General features: G+C 44.3%; 1 protein-coding gene and 1 long non-coding RNA gene across 2 annotated transcripts in view; both read left to right on the forward strand.

Annotated features, from left to right (window-relative positions):
* The window catches only part of LOC131674452 (uncharacterized), a 90039-nt gene extending 69686 nt beyond the window's left edge, over positions 1-20353 (forward strand). Inside the window, exons 2-3 of the long non-coding RNA XR_009302831.1 lie at positions 12021-12181; positions 20299-20353. This is a non-coding gene — a long non-coding RNA (uncharacterized LOC131674452). The remainder of the gene's footprint in view (positions 1-12020; positions 12182-20298) is intronic.
* Positions 1195-8819, forward strand: LOC131674451 (major royal jelly protein 1-like). Its single transcript, XM_058953147.1, has 4 exons — positions 1195-1224; positions 1515-4023; positions 5315-5721; positions 7044-8819. Exons 2-4 carry the CDS (start codon positions 2908-2910, stop codon positions 7528-7530), a joined length of 2010 nt encoding a protein of 669 aa, XP_058809130.1. The 5' UTR covers positions 1195-1224; positions 1515-2907; the 3' UTR covers positions 7531-8819.
* Positions 20354-20417: the final 64 nt, after the last annotated feature.

Genomic DNA, 20417 nt, shown 5'->3' on the forward strand with positions numbered 1-20417 from the left:
ATTTCGCCCGTATCCGCGTGTATGTGCGCCCGTGACGAGAGCGCGCGCAAGCATTTGCATGTACGCGGAATTGTGCGCGCAGCCGTCGCAACACGCGCCGAATATTTACGCATCGCGTTATAGCCACGACGTGCTTTCTCTTTCTCTCTCATTGTTGATGCCTGTGACGTTTACAGCTTCGCATTAGTTGGCCGCTTTTTTAATTTTGACGAAACCAACGGCTCGCGGCTTTTCTGCTCGATTCTCACCACTGTATTTCTTCTCGGTGAGTTGAAGCTTTTAGTGATGTTGAGTAAGTTGGTTAATACGCTGTGCAGCGTTTTGACCATATTTATTAGGAGCTGAGATACGCAGTCGACATAATCGATAGCGTGTTTTTTCAAACTGGAAATTTACTCGACAGAATTATCCCTATGATGAATGACTACTTTATAATTCGAGTGTACACAAAGAAATCATATCATATTGTCGTATATTTCTGTTATCTTCTAAGTATTTTCCATCACATTACGATCACTATATAAATCACCCAAATGAATTTAAAATGAATTTCCTTTTCTTCGATTGAACTGACATACAGTATTTTTACTTTAGGTTTTTTTTAATTTGAAAAAAGTTCTTCAAATTTCTTTATGTCATGACTTGACGATTAGGATTGTTCACGTTAAAAATGTATTATTTATTTATGGTCATCGTAGTCCAATCGAGTATGTGAAAGGAAAAATAAATGCGCAGAGATATATTTGTGCGGTAAAAAGATAATTATGACCTAATTTTTTTCAACGCGCCAACTATCGTGAGATAATTATTATTTATAAAGGAAAGAACGACAAAAAATAGAATACGATGTGAGACTGTAAATCTTGCAAGTTTTTCCAAGAAAGTAAAAGTGGACAAGGTTTTTTGCTGAGCTAATTAGCGTTCGTGAAATATCTCATTTATCAAACGATGTATTACAATCAACCAAGGAAACATTAAAAATAAATGATAATTATGTTACCATATTGTTTGAATTTTATTAGTCTCCTAATGAATATTCGTTTCGGTACAGCCAAATTGCACGACTCGTACAACAAATCTCACGAAATGAAAACCGTGCGAACCAACAACACGCAGAATGAAAAAAAAAATATCTATTTGGTGTTTATTTGCACTTACAATAATAGTATTGGACAAGTCTAAACTGCTACTGGAAGTATAGTGATGCTCCAAGTATATCTAATTGTAAGTAAATCTAAAGGCAATAAAAATTAAGGTTTCGCTACTCCGAAAAGAAATAATTATGTTAGTTAAAAAACAGAGTACAAGGAGTTCCGATTACTTTCAAAATATTTTCCACTGCCAATATGCATTCGTGTAAATGTGTGCAGCGAAGCATATTTACGTTTTTTTCATACGGGACAAATGTAACACTTCCAGTTACGCGTGTATCGTACTTGAAATGTTACATATACGATTGTAAATTCCGCAATTAACGTATTTTTTAATTTTATTTATTTATTTTTTTGTTACAGGTGAGTTGTCAATACTTATTTACACCATACTCTTGATGCACGTAAGTTTATTGATAATAATAATAACAACGAAACATATGTACATCATTCAAGAAGAAAACGCACGGGAGCAGCTGGCGTTATACGAGTACGTAGTTTTTCCAGCTCGCTGAATAATTTTTTTTTTGTTTTGCGTAACTTAGTAGAACGTGCGTGCACTCCTAATCTCGACTCAGCACACGACTGATGTGTTATATGCACTCTCTCATACATGCTGACAGGGTGCGTGTGTTGAAAAATCATCGTTTGAAAGTTCCTTTTTCCGCTAGCACTACTCCACTCGACAAACTGACATATGCACGCGCGCTCGCTGATTTTTTACGGTAACTCGGTCGAATAACTTTTTACGCCTTTATCAGAAACAGTATTATTATTTTTTTATTCTTGCCAATCATATACAAACGCTGTGATACACTCAACCTAGTTATCAATTCCAAGTTCATTCGCGGCATTTAAATCGACGTCTGTAAATGCACATACACTTCATTGTCTTTTATCCTTCAAAGCGTCTATCGCTTTGAAAACAAAACCATGTTGATGGCGTGCAAAGAAAATACAGCGTCCAGGACGTGTGTATACATAGAAGAGATTTGAACTGAAAAGAGAGCAACGCGAAGGATATACGGAAATCGTGTGTGCGTGTTTGAACGTGTATACGGAAATGCGCTAAATAACTTACTTACCGTTTTCTCGTACGCGGATTTCAGATTCGATTTCGGAATCGGAAATTGAAAGTTAATTTTGTTCAACATACTAGTTGATTGCTTGTATGTGTTTTTGAAAAAAGAAATTTATGGAATATGTATGTAAATACTGTATGTATGTATGCATACTGAGGTGAAGAATTAATACACAAGACTGTTGGCTACAGTGATTTAAATCTTAGAAAATTTCTTTTAATTGGATAGAAATCAAGGTGTCAAATAAGGAATGTGTCAAATTTGTCAAATCAAATGTCAACTCGGAGAAAAAATTGCTTTGAATGAAAACAATTAGTCCTTTGAAAAACGCACTAATTTTCAACACATGACAAGAATTTTTCGAGGAAAAACAAATTCAAAAATTGAAAATTCTTATCGAAGTATAATCATCATCTGTTTAAACATCCATCGTTACAAAGAATTCACGTAACATACCACACGCATCTTGCAAGGCCAAACCTACACGAGTACTTGGAAAGAGAGAGAGAGAGAGAGAGAGAGAGAAAGAGGAGAGAGGTTTATATACACCCGATATCTTTCTCCAGCTCCCCCCCCCCTCCCTCTTCTCTTGTTACCACAGTCAGTGGTAGTATAGTTTTGTGCGGCATGCAGTCAGTAATCACGATCGCGTCGACCAGTGCAAATCCAAAGAAATGTTGATCCTACTAGCGCTACTAGAATTATTGAAGTTAGCATTATGCTATCATCCGTCGTCGACGCGAAAGCCAGATTTCGTGATAACCGTGCCACCACAAGCAGTCTCTATCAGTAGTAACTCGTACGCGAGTAGTAACTATGCGGACAATCCGTGTCAAATCAATCCCAATTCGTACGTCCAGTCGACTTCGACAGCACAGCCACCACTAGCGAACATCAACGGTTACTCGCAAGTACGTCGCAACGACTTCCCAAATGTCCTGTCGACAGATGGACCGATCAATCAGAATTCCTTGGTGAAACCGTTGCTGCAAGCTGCGAAGAACAACAACAGATACGCGAGTAGTACTTACGTTAACAGTTTGAAGCCGCAGTCGATATCGAATGCCATCGATTCGTCGCAGAATTTACCGGTCAATCAGAATTCGTTGGTCAACTCGTTGAGCAGAAGTTTCCAATTGACGTCACCATCAATACCTACAAATTTACCGCAATCGGAAGCATCCCCGATCTACCAGAACGCACTTGTCAAACCACTTCTCGAAGCTAAATTGTCAAATGCCGATAAGTTTGCATATGCTTACGCTAATCCTCAACTTCAAGGGAATAATAATTCTCAACTGTCGGTTATCGAACAGAATCCTATCATAAATACTTATACCAATCAAAACCAATTGATCTACTCGCTTCCTCAAAATGCTCCTATCAACCAGAATCCTCTCGTCGATTCGTTTCCCCCGCGACGACCAGCTTTCAATAATCCAATTCCACCGCAAAATCCACAAGTGATCTTCCCTGGTTTCAACAATCAAAGACCACAAATCACTGGGCTAGAGGTTGCTTTTCAATGGCAATTCCTCGATTGGGTTCATCCGACTGTTCAACTGACGGGAAAGAATTTTACTGTTGGCAATCCATTGTCTCAAGATGTGGATATCGATAATAGAGGAAGAGTTTTTGTCACCAGTCCACAATGGCTCGAAGGTACGCCTGTTACGCTTTCTGTGATCACTGATCTGAAGGGTCTTGGTGGGCCTTTGCTCACGCCCTACCCTGATTGGACTTGGCATCGAGCTGACTGCGACAGTCTGGTTTCTGTTTACAGAGTTGCGGTAATTATGAATTGCATTTTTTTGTTTCAACAGCTGTGTGAATGTCGTATTTTACTTACTGATATACTTCTCTTTCGGCTAAATCAATTCATGACAGTTAATGATGTTGAGTCAAAATTAATAGGTTGTAAGAATATTCAGCCGCACAACGAAAAACTCTAAATATAATTGTCTTGTATGCTTACATAATGACTTTCAAACGAAGCAGCAGTAGAAAATTTAATGTACACTCGCGCAAGTCGATTAAAACTAGAATTCAGAAGCCAAAACAATAACAAGTCGATTATTTAACTATATAAAACTTTCATCTCCGAAGTTGTAAAATTATAATCGCTCGTAATAAACTAATATAGGATTTAGAAATACGTATACCTATGGAATTAATCGTGCGGCATTTACGCGATCAACGAGCCGCGCGATATATTATAGTGGGCGTGTTTGCGTGAGTGTATTTGTTTTGCTCGCGATTTAGAGTTGCAACCGGTTTTCTCAATTGCGTAATATGGCATGTGTATGTCTGGAATATAAGTTCCGAATGTCAGGTAGCACAGAAACTTTTTTCCATTCACATTGGCACGGTAAGCGCATTATTGCCAAATTTATGTAATACACTTTTTTTTACGTAAGCTCGATTCCAACGACTGCCCTTCTACTTTTCAGTCGTGGATTTTTCTCTTTGATATGAAAGAAGAGATGAATGTAGGCCATTGCGAGATTCTTTAGAAGCGTTTTTTCTCGTGAGATAATTGTAAAATTAAATGATAATATCATTAGAAGAAGGAAAAGTGAAGGCCTTTCTCGCCGCAACGGTTATTTATGCAAAAAGTCGCGCACATCTCCCACCGAGTTATTTTGAAATAGTCGGTTGTTAGTTTGAGCGCGCGCCTAAGAAAACGCTAATTAATACTCCAGATGCTTATTTAACGCGAGGTTGTTCATGTAAAACTAATGTATAAATGTTTCATTAGCATATTACTCACGGCATCGCGGAACTTGTGTAAGTACAGAGTAGATAAACAATTTTTTTCGCTCTTAAATAAATCATTCCTTGTATAATATGTATGTCATAAATAGGGCAAGCATTATTTGCGACCTCGATCTAAATAACTAACGTTACATCAAAATTGTAATGGCTAATTAGAATTATTCGTCCATAAATCTGCGAACTTGAGCGCACGTGAGTAATCGGCGTGTACAAACCGCAACGGTACATAAATAAAACTAGTCGAGGCAATAACTCACGGGGAGCCGAAAATTATAATAATTAAACGAAAATGATAATGATACACAGATCGACGAGTGTAACCGCCTGTGGATGGTTGATACTGGCAGTGCGAGTGGACAATCAGTATGCCCAATGAAATTGTTGGCGTTCGATTTGAAAACAGATCAGGTGCTGCTTAAATACATCATACCGGAAGATCAAACAGTCAGTCGCAAAGCGCAGTACGTCAATCCAGTAGTCGAAGTTGGAGATAATTGTCAAGATACTTACGTTTACGTAGCCGACGTGATCAAGCATGGTTTGCTGGTGTATAGTCTTCGTGAGAATCGGTCATGGAGATTGGACAATACGCCAGGCAATGCTTTTGGCAACGATCCTCAGGCTGGAAGGATTGTCATTGCTGGCGAACCCATTGACTTGACTGATGGTACGCTCGGTGTTGCACTGTCGCCACGTGGATTTTATTCGAAAAGGTGGGTGTGTCGATTCAATTGCACTTTTATCTCTTTTCCGTTGTGCTTTCTTTCGTTTTGTGGCTGACTTTAACTTGAGAGATTATACGTTGACTGAACGACGCGACCTTCTTTTGGGGCCGCATTTTTTGGTAAATTTGGTATTTTCAAAGTTTTCAGTACGTGAAACTCTTTAGTTACTCGGACTGAACGGTTTGTAATTAAACTAATTGGTATTTTGTTTCCGTGTCATTCGGCACGCTGCAATTTTGAAATGTGTTTACCTTGAGGCATACATTGTTTTCTAATTCATAGCTGAAGAACTTTTACTTGAATGTAAAGTGGATCGTGACGCGTGTAAAAAATTTGAACAGCAAAAATTTACGATTGAAAGTAGCAATCGGTTGAACTTACGAATTGTTAATTTTGCCGCGAGCAACGGGAAAATTTTGTTAAAATATATTCTTGACGGTTGATGATACTCCGCGGCAAGCACAATACAGCGACAATTGATGTTTCTACGTCAGGTCGCCGGCGCGAGAAGCACCGCAGTGATCGGAATAACTGATCGCCAACCGCGCCTCTCGTCGTAAACTTTTCTCCGCGGGAATACGTTGCGCCAGTTTCTCTGCCGCGAAGTGTCGGTAATTGGAAAATTTGTCCCAAATACGGGAGTGCGAAACTAATAACGAATTTACGGTCACGCTGCGCGCATCCCTTCGAAGTTGAACCATAACGCGAGCGAAAAGTCCGATATACGTGCCGCATAGTTTGCTTTCATGGCGCGAGGCCATGGCACAACGCCGCCGCGCATAATTCGCCCTGAAACTCGATCCTCGCGGCACACGCTTTTTGCGTGATTGAGGAGGTCGTTGACGCGCTCGCGATCACTATACCTCTTCGATTTTCATCCTTGCCAATTCACGTAATCCACCCTGGCTTTTTCGTGTTATCGCTCGAAATAAGCTCAAACGAGTTTCGTTGCTTTGCCTAAGTAAACGTCAGGGCTGTTGATAATAAACCAGTTTGATTTTATAACAGCCATTTGCGCGTGTCGCTAGCAAGTCATTTGGATTTCCTCGAAAGTTTGATAAGCTATCTTTGCGTAATTAATTTTTTCTTTATTTTCTGTCATATCGATTGCCCCGGTATATAATATAATCAATATTAAACAAGAAAGCATAACCGACACAAGACCAAAGTTTGCTTGCCGGGAATTCTGAAACCGCGGCGATAGTTAGGTTTCTCTCAAGCTTAAAATCACGACGCTTTCGCACACAGCACAATTAAGAAAGAACTTGAAGTACAAAGTCTCTGGATAATCGCGAAGCTGAATTTTGCAGATATCTCTACTTCAACTCCCTGGCAAGCTTTTACCAGAAGTTCGTCGACACGGACTCGTTGAAGCGCAGCCTCTACACAAGCCCACCACTAGTTTATCAATCGGTGGCGCGCCGAGTAAGTCAAGCAGGTGTCCACGCGATATCAAAAACCGGCGCGATGTTCTTCCAATTGGCCGGTTACACGGCACTCGCGTGTTGGAATATCGAGCGACCGTTCCTTCCTGAGAACGTCGTCGTCTTGGCGCAGGATCCTGAAACTTTGCAATACGTCAGCGGCATTAAAGTGCTAACGAACGCCTCTGGCGAAGAAGAGGTGTGGTTCAATACCAACAGATTGCAGAAGACGATTAACAAATCGAGAAACATCAACGACGTTAATTTCAGGCTGATTCATGGCAAAGTCGACGATTTGATTAAGGGCACGAGGTGTCAGCCGACTGGCTACACCCAGAGCCAACCTAATTATAATGGATGGAGGCTTGTGTGAAACGAAACAGACGCCTTGAGATTGCGTGCGAGGTGTACACTCGACGAACTGAAGTGATTACTGTTACTTGTTACAGATTACGCATTGATCGTTACCTCGTGTATCTTACGTTTTCTGTAATAAAGCCAGGCAGCCTCCCTTCCTACGCGCGCGCTTTCACATTTTTCTTCCAACCTGCAATGGCGACGCTCGCAACTGACCCCTTTGACCTCGAGAAACGTCTGATTTGGGACACCGAGAGCCGCGTTTTGGAAAAGCACCAGCCAACAACGACACGAGCAGGAGTAGCGCAGTGTAGCAGTGTCCTCAACAACTGACCAGCAGCGTATAAACCGTCCGTATCCTTTGCGGTTGACAGTTGACCCGTTCGCCGATCGCGCGAGCCGCACAACACACGCGCGCGCGCGAGCGTCAAAAATATAGCGAGGACGCCGGATCTCGAGCATTGCCGCTGCTGCACTCGAGTGGAGTCGCGCACGAGTGGCCAGGGGCACCCTGCCGCTACTGCTGGGCATGACAGTAGCCAATTTAGTTAACCGTTTCATTGCCTCCTTTCGAGACGACGCCGTCGCCGACTGCTGTTGTTGACAACTGCCTCTTCTGTTTTATAACTTTCATGGATATCGCCAGTAGGTTACTTTTCGTTCCAGCTATCGATGCTTTTTATTAGCACTGCGCAGGACAGCGCCAGAGTTTGGCTGGCGCGGAAGGGCCATCGCTGTCGATAGCCGGCTGACGGTCAGCAATGGCAGACGAAGCGTACGGACGCGAGCGGGCCAGCGAGGAGCGAAAGTTCGGCCGAGCGGGGGAGCGAGTGAGAGGTGCGCGCGGAACGAAATGTTTGCGTCAATTACGGGCAAGTGCAAGGCGGCGAGCGGCGCACTTTTAATGATCGTAACTTTTAACGAGCTGCCGCCGCCGCCGCCGCCGCCGCCACCGCCTTTTCAATGAATGATCCGCGCGCGCACGCGCCGTCGCCTTTTACGAGTCGCCGCTGCAGCTCGCCCGTTGATTAACTTTTTTCCTCGATGGATCGCATTAACCGGCCGGTGACGAGTCCAATCCTCCGTCAGCGCCGTCACTCGCCGTGGACTTCATTCGCGGCTCTCGGGGGCCAATTTCCGGTTATCGGCGAGCGAAGAACAAGAGGCCGGAAATGGAGTTTGGCCGCGCGGAAAGCCACGAGGCTCTTTACCAGGCGCACTTTCCCAGCGCACGCGTGCGTCGCCGTGGCTGCGAAAGCTCGAGCGCCCTCCGCCGGAATTTCGATACGTGGGAGACGGCTTTTTACGGGATTACGTCGGCTGGCGGCGCGCGGCCACGCAAACGGTTAGTGTTTAGAATTGCCAAGTTACGATGCTTATTTCGCCTAGTCACATGTTCCGCTGACTCAATGGAATAACTTTTCTAGAAAAAGAGAGATTGGCACCATTGTATATTGGCTTGTTAACAAGTGCTTTATATTCAGAGACTACGAGCGTTTAATCTATGCATATCTGTAAAAGTGATTATGCACACATTCGCGCTAGATTACGAAGCTCCTTTGCAAATGCACATGCTCACACGATCTATATATTTTTTGCATATTCATAGACGAGAATCCCGACGATTGAATGGTACTGAAGCGAATCCTTTTGAATCTCTCAGCAGAGCGAGTGCTCAGGGCATCCGAACAGAAATATAAACAAATCTCGTAATTAACGTTGGCCAAGCGAGCTCGAACCCCCTCAAAGTAGAGAGAGAGAGAGAGAGAGAGAGAGAGAGAGAGAGAGAGAGAGAGAGAGAGAGAGAGAGAGAGGAGAAATTCATTTGCGCGCGCGCCTTCAATTTCATCGTCGCCGCTGCTCGGCAAAATCTTTATAAAGTAATTTTCGCGAGACACTTTTTCCCGTAGCGGTGTGGAGGATCATCGAAATTGGGAAGAGGGCTGGCTGGGATTTTATCCCAATGGCCGTGTTTATGCTTCAGCCGCTGTCGAAACAGATAATGCTGAGATATCGGCTCTACGTGTCCTTGTATATGTATATATTTTTTCTTTTTGCTGAGACAGCGAAGAATATTATACCGCTGCATTTGAATTTGCTTGTCGACGTTATTTATTGGCCTCGATTTAAGGATAATCCTCGAGTGCGAATGACCCTTCTTTTCAGATCTATTCTCTCGCTCCACTTTTTCTCTGCTACGAGAGACTAAGAAATCTGCAAATATATACCGCATTTTATTTGTCAGCGCGTATTTACGGAATATTTTTCTAATAAATTGTGTTCTCTTGCAAACAATAAAATCTGCATCTCAAGACCCCATATATCTGCACATAGGTATATCAAAGAGGGACGGTCTTTGCCCCAAGCTCTAGACTCGGTTAAGTATCGTCGCGTCAAGAAATAAATATTTATCCGGAAAGTGGCCTTAAAGAAAACGTACGGTCAGCCATATTGTGCGCGGCTCCGTATTGAATTTCCAAACCATTTTTAGCCATTTGCTTGCCTGTATCGACTTTCAACCGATTGGATAAAAAATTAGGCATTGACTCGCACATTGCGAGGCAGCTCAGACACAAAGAAATAAATCAGCGCCCGAAAAATCTTTTCAACAGAGCCTCAAATTCGACAGCGATAAACATCAGGAAATCGTGTGTGCGCTACAACAATAACTCACGAGAGCGAGTAGGCCAAGGGATAGCGAACACGCGTTGTATCGTCAACGCTACTGGACACGCGTGTACACGCGTGCCGTGTGTGCGCATTGCACTTGTCACCGGCCTAGTCAACGCCGGTAATTTACTAGCGCCATAGCCCCCTCCTCTTCTCTCGTAGTCTAGCAGAACTATTCGCGCACTTGTTCCAAAACGTTCGACCATTCGCTTCGGATTAGCCAAATAATCTTGTCAAAGAATTGACACCTTCGTTCCAGACGGGTTTGAAAGGAAAAAGAGCGTACAGACTATTTTACCGCTAAATTGTATTACCAGAATGGCCTGGCACACACTCGTCGATGTATACACGTAACCATGCCGCCCGCGTAGTTTCACGCAGAGCAAGGGTCGGACAGCGCGGCACTTTATAGCAAGAGAGAGAGAGAGTTTAGCCGACTGCTGACTCAGTCAAATGGACGGATATCTATGCGTTGGCCTTTTTTGCAGTCGAACGCAACGAATAATAGACTGCGAGTGCGCGCAGAGAGTTAATTTAAAAAAATATATAATAAATATACGTTTGGAATGGGGAGAGAGAAGTGCGTTCCATTGATTCGCATTATCATTCGTTATGAAGTTAGTTACGCTTGGCGGAGTCTCTCTCTCGCATTATTTTCGACGCGCATGTGTGTATGTTCGTTGGCTCGCGAGAACGCGCCGAATAATCATCGAAGCGGATATCGCTTTCGTTTAATCGTCTACACCACCACTTCCCTTTTTTCCGGACTTTTATTCAATTTTCCTCCTGTCTGTTCTGCAATTAAACGGTTTTTTTTTTTTTTTTCCACGAAAAAATATATCGAACCGAGTGCGTTTGTGTTGAAGATGATCGCTTAAAAGATCTGTTCTTAATTCTTGGCCCACGAAGTTTTCCGAGAGTAAACTTTTTGCGAGGAAAGAGTTGAACGTAAATCAAGCCACCGAAAACTTTGAAAGGCCGCTTGACATTGAGAAGAGCTAACGTACTATCTATAACAATAAATATATCGTACTTTGGCTTAACAACTTTTATTTTTGTACGTGTCCTATTGAGCTTTTCTGCGTTTTTTCTCGTAACCAAGTGTAAAAGGGGTTGCAAAAAATATGCTGCTGCTGTTGGTAATCACAGTTATACGTAGATCACAAAAAATATTGTACACGTAACCACATACCATAAATCCTACTTTTACATATTAGGAATTCTATGCAAAAATACCAATCGAGCTTTTTTCCACCAAAAAATAACTAGGCTTATTGTCTCGCGTGCTTGTGACGCCCTTTGTTACCCATGGTAGTACAAAAATTAATGAAAAAAAGATGATTTTTTATTGTTTTTTCATGTTTTTCTTTTTTTTTCAGAGGGGGACGAGAATTTTTAAAGAAAACGAATTTAATTGAAGTTTTGCGGGTCCAGTATAGATCCATAGAATTTGATTTAGAACTTAGAATTAATATTATAATTTTAATTTGTTAATTAATACTATGAAATATCATGTTTTTACCATAGCGTGATAAAATATAAAAATCAAATACATCCACACAATATAAAATTCGATAACACGCCGACCAAATACGGTACTTTTCAACGGAATTCTGCACATACTCACTGAAAAAGTAAAGAACAGTCATTCAAATATCTATTAACATACCATACCTATGATATTTTGACGTTTGCAGATTTCAACCCGAAAATCGTGATTGAGAACAAAGTAAAAAACAATCGAAAATCCCCCATTTGTCTGTGTCTGTTGTTGTTGTTGGATACTGGTAAAGGAGTTACAGAGGATGGTGGTGAAGGATGTTGATTCTGTTTCAGGGTGTGACGCATGGCGACCGGCTGGCCGGGTGACGCCGGCGGCACACCTCCATATCTCCATGTGGCGGCCGTGAGAGACACTACGTCACATCATGTAACTAGCCGTCGCGCGGCCGCGTCAACCGAACTGAGCAAGCGCAAGGCTCGCTCGAGTTTTGGTGGTACGTTTCTATACATAAATCCAAACAAAATGGCTTAATGACAATATTCCCCTTTCTCATTTGTTTTGTTTACGTTCGGTGTCTCTCTCTCTCTCTCTCTCTCTCTCTCTCTCTCTTTCTTTGTCTCTATAACTCACTTTACTACTATTCTCGTTATATATAATTGCATATTCTCTATTATATTTATATATTGAACATTGATATGGATATGCCGTCCTGTTGTCGTATATTGTTATACTTATTATGTCCTTGAAATATTCATATACTACTTAATGCTGTCTGCACATGGCCATCATAATTGATATATAATTGATGTAAGTAGTTTATATTGATTGTTTCGTTTATAATTAAATATTTATACATTCACAGTTGTGTTTTATGTATGTGGGAAAGAGAGCTTTTATTTTTTGGACGAACGCAAGTGGATGTATAATCTAACCGAGGCTGAATTATGTGTAAGGACAAAAGAATACACACTCACTCGTTCATATATATTTTATAGATGTTATGTGTCCTAATTTGTTGATAGGCTTACTCGTCGTCCATGTACTACTCACCAAATAACATGATATACCTGTTAAAAATTACGTATGTAAAGATTTGATTTTGCAGTAAAATTACCACGGGACGATTTTTTTACAACGTCGGTACTTCTACTGCTGAAAAAGTGAGGAAGAAGGCGCGTGATATTTATGTGTTTTGTTATAACGTATAGATATACAGTATGCGTAAAACAATATCTATAGGGCTGCCTTACATACCGACATAACCCAGTATGCATGTGTAACACAACTATATATATTTTCTAATTGTTAAATATGAATATGTATACCTCCCATTGTACGTTTCCCGCAAAATATATCAAACTTATTAGAATATAATGAGATTGCGTCATATATAACTGTATCCTCCAACTTATATATAAAGTTCAGTCCATGATAAACATACAATGTATCATAGTTATCGGTGTTCTCAATGTTGGCTGCTTCATTGTTTATTGTTAGGTGTTTAGATGGTCATTTTGTGTTACATATGTATGCATATATATGAGATCTATACATATTTTTTAAATGTATAAGCTTTGAATAACCCAATATGTACAGGATGTGACAAACGTCGAATGTAAATCATAATGAGGCAAACAACTGAATAGAAAAATATTTTGCAAGATAAGGCGTATTTATAAAACGCAACAATAGTACACTATGCATTAAGGGAGTACAGTAAGCAATGGGTGCACCGTGCCATATTGCCGACCGAGTGAACTGTGGTCGACATTTCACTCCTTGCGTAGTTACCCGTTGTACTCCCGTACTTATGTATGCAATTTTTCAGCACACATTCGTGCAATGATAACTGTTCCCTGTGAGTAGTACTTACTTTACTGTTAGCATTTTCTGTCTAGAAGCGAATTGACTCGTGTACGCACGATGCGCCATGTTTTACCGACTGAGCCGGAGGCGTAAACGTAAAAAGCGTATCACACGCATGCGCAAGGTGCTTTACTCTCTAGGCGTAGAGAATGCTATCGTGTGCTTAGAAGGAGTATAGCAATGATTGCTGACTATGCGCAAGGTCTGGTAAAAAAATATGTAGGTGAGAAGCCCTTTTACCATTTTATCTCCCATCATTTTTCGTTTCTTTGAAAAAAGAATATGAGTGCGCAAGTGTTGTCGTCAAAGAATCGAATAAACAGAAAGTAGTAGAGGCGGGCTTTGGCAATAAAGTCTCTTGGTTCTCAAATATTTGCCATTCGGTTAAAATCGATTTTGAGGCAGCAGCAACCACTTCCAAACCTATTGCACGAAGGAGAGAGAGAGAGAGAGAGAGAGAGAGAGAGAGAGAGAGAGAGAGCGCGCGCTGGGATTTAGTGGCCGAGTTAAAAACAAAATGAGGCGGACGGGGCAGAAGGAAAAAAAAGGAAACGCAAGAGGCCGATAGGAAATAGAATTTACGACTGGACTGTAATTTTTTGTTTTGTTTGTTCTCGAGATCGTAGATATGGGGAGTGGGAAAAACAAGGAATGGAGTAAACGAAAGGAAAGAAATATTGGTATTTATGATTTTTTTTTTGTTAGCACGGATAGTTTATCTACTTTCGATGCAGCGTGTATGTGGCAAACGTACGAGAGTGAATTAATATGTTGTGTATTCTGGATAAAGGGTAATCCAGCAAATGAAGTAAGTTGAAAAAATATAAACGTTGCGAAGTATTAAATTTTGCTGTCGTTTGGCGAGGGAAAATAAGAGCGCATATCATTAAAGCCAGGAATGCTAATATCTTTGTTCGCCGCGCGGTTCGTTATTTAAATCGACTGAAGCCACAGCGTGGCGCGGTAATTCCGTTGTTTGTTTCGAATATTATTCGCGTGGCACCTGGAAGAATCTTTACCGTGCGCGAGCAACAATGGGAATAAATCGGGGCGTTTTTCGCGAAATCGCAAGCAGCTCGAGCGAATCGACGGGAGAATCGGAGACAGAGAGATAGCGCGAGATCTGGTGGTAAATGAAAAGCCACGAGGCACGGATAGCGATCGTTCGTACGTTCGACGGATAATTATCATTCGGGCAGCGCCGCCACGTTAATCAATTAAGCATAACGCCCTCTGGCGGCCGGAGCGGCGACGATCGCGCGATAACTCGCCGGCGCTTCGGCTAATTACCGGATGAAACAATCGATATCGGCTGTTGTCGCGCGACCGCTCGATTTATATGTTTTGCCGTAGACGCGACTTTGTAATAATCATTGGCCTAGAAGCTTCGAAGATAATCTCGTTAGTAGCGCGCATCAGTCACAGCTGGTCAGACTGCACGCCACGCCGAATACCGCCGGGCTTATGTGCGCGCTTGGTTACATCGTCGATTTCCGAAGGCTTAGGCGAACAAAAGGAAACGATAAAATTGTCTGTTATGAATGGCTGCAAAAAGCTCGGCTGTCTCTGCGAGAGAGCTGTCAAACAAAAGCTCGCTTATCAAGCGCGTCGCAGGGATATTTTCAATTAAAAGCCGACGATGCCTGGGCGCTTACAAATTAGCGAGATTGACTCTCTCTCTCTCTCTCGCTCGCTCGCTCGCTCGCTCGCTCGTCGGCGAGGTGCGATATCAGCGATTCGGCAGCGTGCCAGACAGAGACGGGGGAGGGAACTTGTCGTATAATAACGCATTAATTCGAGGGAGACAGTGAAGAGTTTTTAGGTCAGAGCATCCCGCGGCAGTGTCGCGCTTCTCTGGCAGGTTTCCATTGGTTGGGACACGAGCCGTTGTGAGATTTGGTCTTTGATCGTCGCGTCGCTACGCTTTGTTTTCACAAGTGTTTTTATGCTCGCAGCTTAGAGCAGCGCTCAAAGTTAGCTTCGGAGAACAATCAAAAGTGCGCCGTATACAAATTGAGAGTGAGGCAAAGGATTTTTCCGGCGCTCGCGTCGCAAAAGGGACACACGCAGCCTAACCAAGTCTTGAAAGATATCAGATTTACGCATGAAATATTCAGAAGCTTTGGCCGCGGAAGTTTCGCTGCTACTGCGAGCGCGACCGCAAAAGCGAAATTCCATCTAACGACTCGTTCCGCGAGAGAAACTTGTTGAACGAGATACTTTAAAAATTCAGCTTCGCCGAAAAGTTGCACCGCCAGCTTCTCCGCCCTTTAAGCATAAGCAAGCGCTGCCGAGTTAATCGGGCCGCGGCAATTTTTAATGCCGCTCGCGCTTGTTTAGCTCTCGCTCGCCCTATTCCCTGACGAGCTTTTCCGCAAGTTTGAGCCTGCCACGGTACTTTCATCGACAATTCGCAAGGTCGCGCACTGCGACCGACGCCAACGACAATGATTGACGCCGAGGGAGGGCCTGCTAAACATTCGCACGTGCAATACAATCACGTCGTGGCAATTTCACGGAAAGCTCCGCGGCAATAAAAGAACTCTCGCGCGCACCTGGAGCCCCGTTCGAGTGCGCCGCGGCGGTGCAGTCAATAAAGCTCGTAACGTTAATGTCGCTCGAGATTTTAGAAATTCAAATTTCAGGAGAAAAAAGCACGCGGCAAGCACTGTGTCCCCGCGAGAGAGCTCCAGCCAAATAAGACGCTCGGCTCTCTCAAGGCAAGGCAATCGGCTGAACTTCCGCTATTGCGCGCAACCTTTTGCGCTAATGTAGTCCGAGGGAGACATCGCGCCGTGGCTTCTACTCGGTAAAGTGGGCGGAACGCGGGCGAGATACGCGCGGAAAGTGCGGAGCTAAAGTAACGGCGGGGGGCAGGGCCGAGCACCGAGCTTTCTTCCCTTTACTGGCTTGCTTGCTTGCTGCTCGCCTTACCTCTTCTTTTTCTAAAGCACTTTTGACTTTGCGCTTGGCTGCGTTGTGCACTTTTCACCGCGCGCGACTACTGTAAATTACATTTTTAATGAGGCACGAGCGCCTCTGCGCGCGCATCTATTTCCCCTCTCCCTCGCTCGACTTTCGCTTTCGTCGCTGCCGACGAGATGCCTTTAATGAGACACACTCGACAAATTTTGCCCTTTTCCCGGTCTGGCCGTTTCTCCGACTCGGCCAAAGTCCGGCTCGTTTTGTTTTGGACCTTCGGATAACGCCGATAGACGCGCTCTGCTTATCAGCTTGTACCAGTCGAGTTTCGCGATTGTCACACTTTGCAAATTGTACGCTCGACGCGAAAGTTAGCGAGTGTCAAGTGCCGACGCGTGAAAAAACGACAGGCGAGAACAAAGCTGGAACGAATTGTACGAGAAAGTTGCCTTGAGCTCGTTCAGCTTTTTACAGCAGATGTTTCCCATCGAGAACCTGATAATCGAAGCGACGACGGTAATACATGTGTGTATTTATCGTTTCCATATCGCCTATGGACTGCCGCTCAAGTTCACTTTCCCGATCATTCACTCGAACAGATAATAATTTGAAGTGGCCGCCGCAACCGAAATTCAAGTAAACTCGGCCCACGGTCCCTCGATATGGAAAGGATCAACGGCCGGGGAGAACAATGAGCTAAAAGGGGCAGTATCGCTGGATGCATGATCGCGTAGCCTCGAGAGCTCTCCTGTTGGCGCGCCTGCTTTTATTTCTGAGGAGATAATTCATTGTCGCGCGCATCTTCGCTTCCGGGAACGAGTGCCGGAGTGCCCGGTGCGGCGCGTTAAAGGCTCGTCCGCGAATTTCTCCGCTTCGCTCCTCTCGTAATTATGTCGTCGATTCGCATCGTTAATTTCCTTACTGCTAATCAAACTCTCTTTCTGCGCGCAAGAGGGGGATATTGCGATTGTCGATTCCGAGGGCGATTTAACAATTAAACTCAGCTTTTCATTTAACCTCGGCGGTGGCGGCGGCGCCAATACATAATACATCGGGGCCATGGCTATTCTTATTTTTTCGCTCGATTTGCCCGGCGCTGGCGTGCTGTCATTAATCTTCGTTTCTGACGAGAATCGTCCGGTGATACGGCCGTTTCTCTCTTTCTCTGTCGGGCGGCGATCGATCGATCTCCGCTTTTTCCCCCTGCTTTTGCGGAGCTGCATGACGACGGGACTCTGCTTCGGGGCGCCCGCGCGCGCAAGAGGCAGCTTTTTTCACCCAAGCTGCCAGATTTTTCTTTCCGAGCCTAGCCCTTTGTTCTGGGTTTATCCGCGATGGATGCGATTAATTCGATAGCTCTCTCCCTCTCTTGTCGATGGATCGTCACGGGTTTTCTCGAAAACGCTTGTTCCATCGAAAAGCTATGGTTTCGCGCTCTTTTAATGACGGGGCTTGGGATACTCGCTAGCAGGCGTATGATATTTACAGTTACTTATTATGAGGGCCTTCTCGCTTATAGTTCTCACGGAGTTTGCGTGGTGTGTTGTCTTTTGCGCGTCCAGAATATATGTGACGCGCGGAGCCTGCAAAACAATCGATAGAACATGAAAGTTAAAAAAAATGAAAAGAATGAAAGATCCATCCAAGCAGATAGAAGTCTGCCGCAGAGAGAGAGAGAGAGAGAGAGAGAGAGAGAGAGAGAGAGAGAGAGAGAGGAGAGAGAGAGAGAGAGAGAGAGAGAGGAGAGAGAGAGAGAGAGAGAGGAGAGAGAGAGAGAGAGAGAGAGTGTGGGGCTTAGTGAAAGCGATCGTCGGGGACGTGTCCACGAAGTCGAGACTTGGTTAGTCCCAACGGGCAAGTACGTCGTGCCGGTAATTCGTGCGCTTGGGAATACCAGTCGAACGAGCAAGAGAGGGAGAATCCTACTCGCGATATTCGATGAAATCTCGCGCGCGGCCGCGTAATTACTTTACGCTTCCAGCCCAGCGTCCCCCTGCACTCGCTTTTCTTTCCATCTCTCTCGTGGATTTTTCGTCATTTTCGCCGGGCTCTCGGCTTCCTCGGCTTCTACTCCGTCTCCTACCGGTGACTTTTTCGGTAAGCTCGCCGGATTGCGCGTCGAAGCTGCCTTTTCAGAGGGATTCGTTTTCGCGCGGAGCTCATTGGTTCGTCGATCGGGGAAAAACACGCTGTGCTGGAAATCAAGCGAGCCTCGCGGACGCGTATCGTCAGCAGGCGAATCGTGGCGTCGAAGAACCCCGCGTTTAAAACGAGCACTGCAGCCGACGGCGAAACATTTTTGTAATACGTGCAGGGAGCAGAGCCGGCGCGCTTATACAATTATCCGGAAGGCAATGAGAGAAAAGAAGGATATCTCGGTCGTCTCATCGAGCGAAAACAAAGCCGTGCTCGGTGAGAAACGAAACAAAAGAGATTACACAGACGTATCGCTACGGGGAGAATAAGGCGAAGCCACAGCGAGAGAGCAGCAATTTCCCAAGCGAGTGGCGCTCTCTTAGCCGAATGCATCGTGCGCGGCCCGAGGCTTTCCAAATAAAGTGGCCTCGAAATAAGCCTGCACGACCCCCGAATTCTCTAGCCGGTTTTCTAATTTAAATTCCTGCGCTGCGTTAAAAGCTAGACCTTGATTTCGGATTCCAAGTGCTTTTTTTATCTCGAGGCTGCCCCCGCGACTTCTCCACTCGATACGCTGGATGCGACTGCGTTTCAGTGCTCCCACTTAGAGACTGCTTCGGTTTCATCTCCGCATGAGATTTCACTTTACGAACGGTCATAAGCTTTTCGGGATTCAACTTGGAATGCTTCGCAAGGTAAAACAGCAACGCGAAGCCCTAATAATCCTCAAAGTCCCGCAAAAGAATAAAATGAAGCAGAGAGGTATTTGCAGAACACATCGAAACCCGATCGAGTCGTCCTCTCCTTGCACCTTTTACACTCGATATCTCGATCAAAACAGTCAAAAGAAGACAACCCTGGTTTGTTCATATCTCCTTAGGCTCGGAAAAATTTCAGCGATCCCCTCATTTCGTCGCTGGTGGTCGTCGTTAGGGTAGGAGGCGGCGTCTTGGCGCGATGCCAATCGGCTGACCAATGCTAGCTGCTGCGATCTGCATTGTGCGGTTAAGGAGGCGCCCGAATCGATGTTTATTCGACGACTCCTCGAGAGATGACTCGACTGAAGAATTCAAGTAGAGTTAGCCGCCCTTCACTCGCCTCGCGCGCTTATGTTTGCATCCACGGCTCGGGTAATATTGTCTTCGCTCGCCACTGGGCAAACAGCCTATCGACAGAGAGCCGACCATTGTACACCGATGCCGCTATGGATTTAATACGACGTGACGACCGTGCAGACAGTGCGCGCGATTCTTCGCTGCGGCGATCGATAATAAACACTGTTTATGCGATATTTTCTCCTATCTGCTTCGCGAGCGAACAAGTGCAACCACGTACAGGCTACAAAAGGGACGAATGCATATAAAATCCCGCCGATAAGTTTGCAGTGGGGGCGACGCGAAAGGAGCGCGAAATGCCCAGCTTTTATCCTAGCTGCTTCTCTCTCTCTCTCTCTCTCTCTCTCTCTCTCTCTCTCTCTATCCCTCTCTCCCTGTGCGTACCTTACATTCGAAATTCATGCGGACATCAGGCCGCGCCTTAAAATTTTACGAGCGGTATTTTCCGCGCCTGGCACGCACACAATCCCGCGTCGCTCTGTCTTGAGGATTTCTTTGCTTCTTCTTTACGAACGAGACAGTCGAAGGCGAACAGCGTCTAATCTCGATTCTTTTGTTCTCTCTGTTTCAGGTGAGTTGTGTTGTCGCTGCGTTAACGAACTCTTGTGCGGTAAGCAATGCATGCGTCCAAATATTGAAGTTAACGGGCGAGAAAAGAAGAGAGGCAGACGGAAAGGGGGAGGCCGCCGT

Source organism: Phymastichus coffea, unplaced genomic scaffold (genome assembly GCF_024137745.1).
Source record: "Phymastichus coffea isolate CEN01 unplaced genomic scaffold, Cenicafe_Pcof_1.1 PCOF00244, whole genome shotgun sequence".
NCBI classification, from domain to species: domain Eukaryota; kingdom Metazoa; phylum Arthropoda; class Insecta; order Hymenoptera; family Eulophidae; genus Phymastichus; species Phymastichus coffea.

Bases quoted from the DNA above. Each gene is read 5' to 3' on its own strand.
- LOC131674451 (XM_058953147.1), top strand. From the start codon at position 2,908: ATGTTGATCCTACTAGCGCTACTAGAATTATTGAAGTTAGCATTATGC. The intron at 4,024-5,314 runs GTAATTATGAAT...AATGATACACAG, and splicing joins TTTCTGTTTACAGAGTTGCG to ATCGACGAGTGTAACCGCCT. The intron at 5,722-7,043 runs GTGGGTGTGTCG...TGAATTTTGCAG, and splicing joins CGTGGATTTTATTCGAAAAG to ATATCTCTACTTCAACTCCC.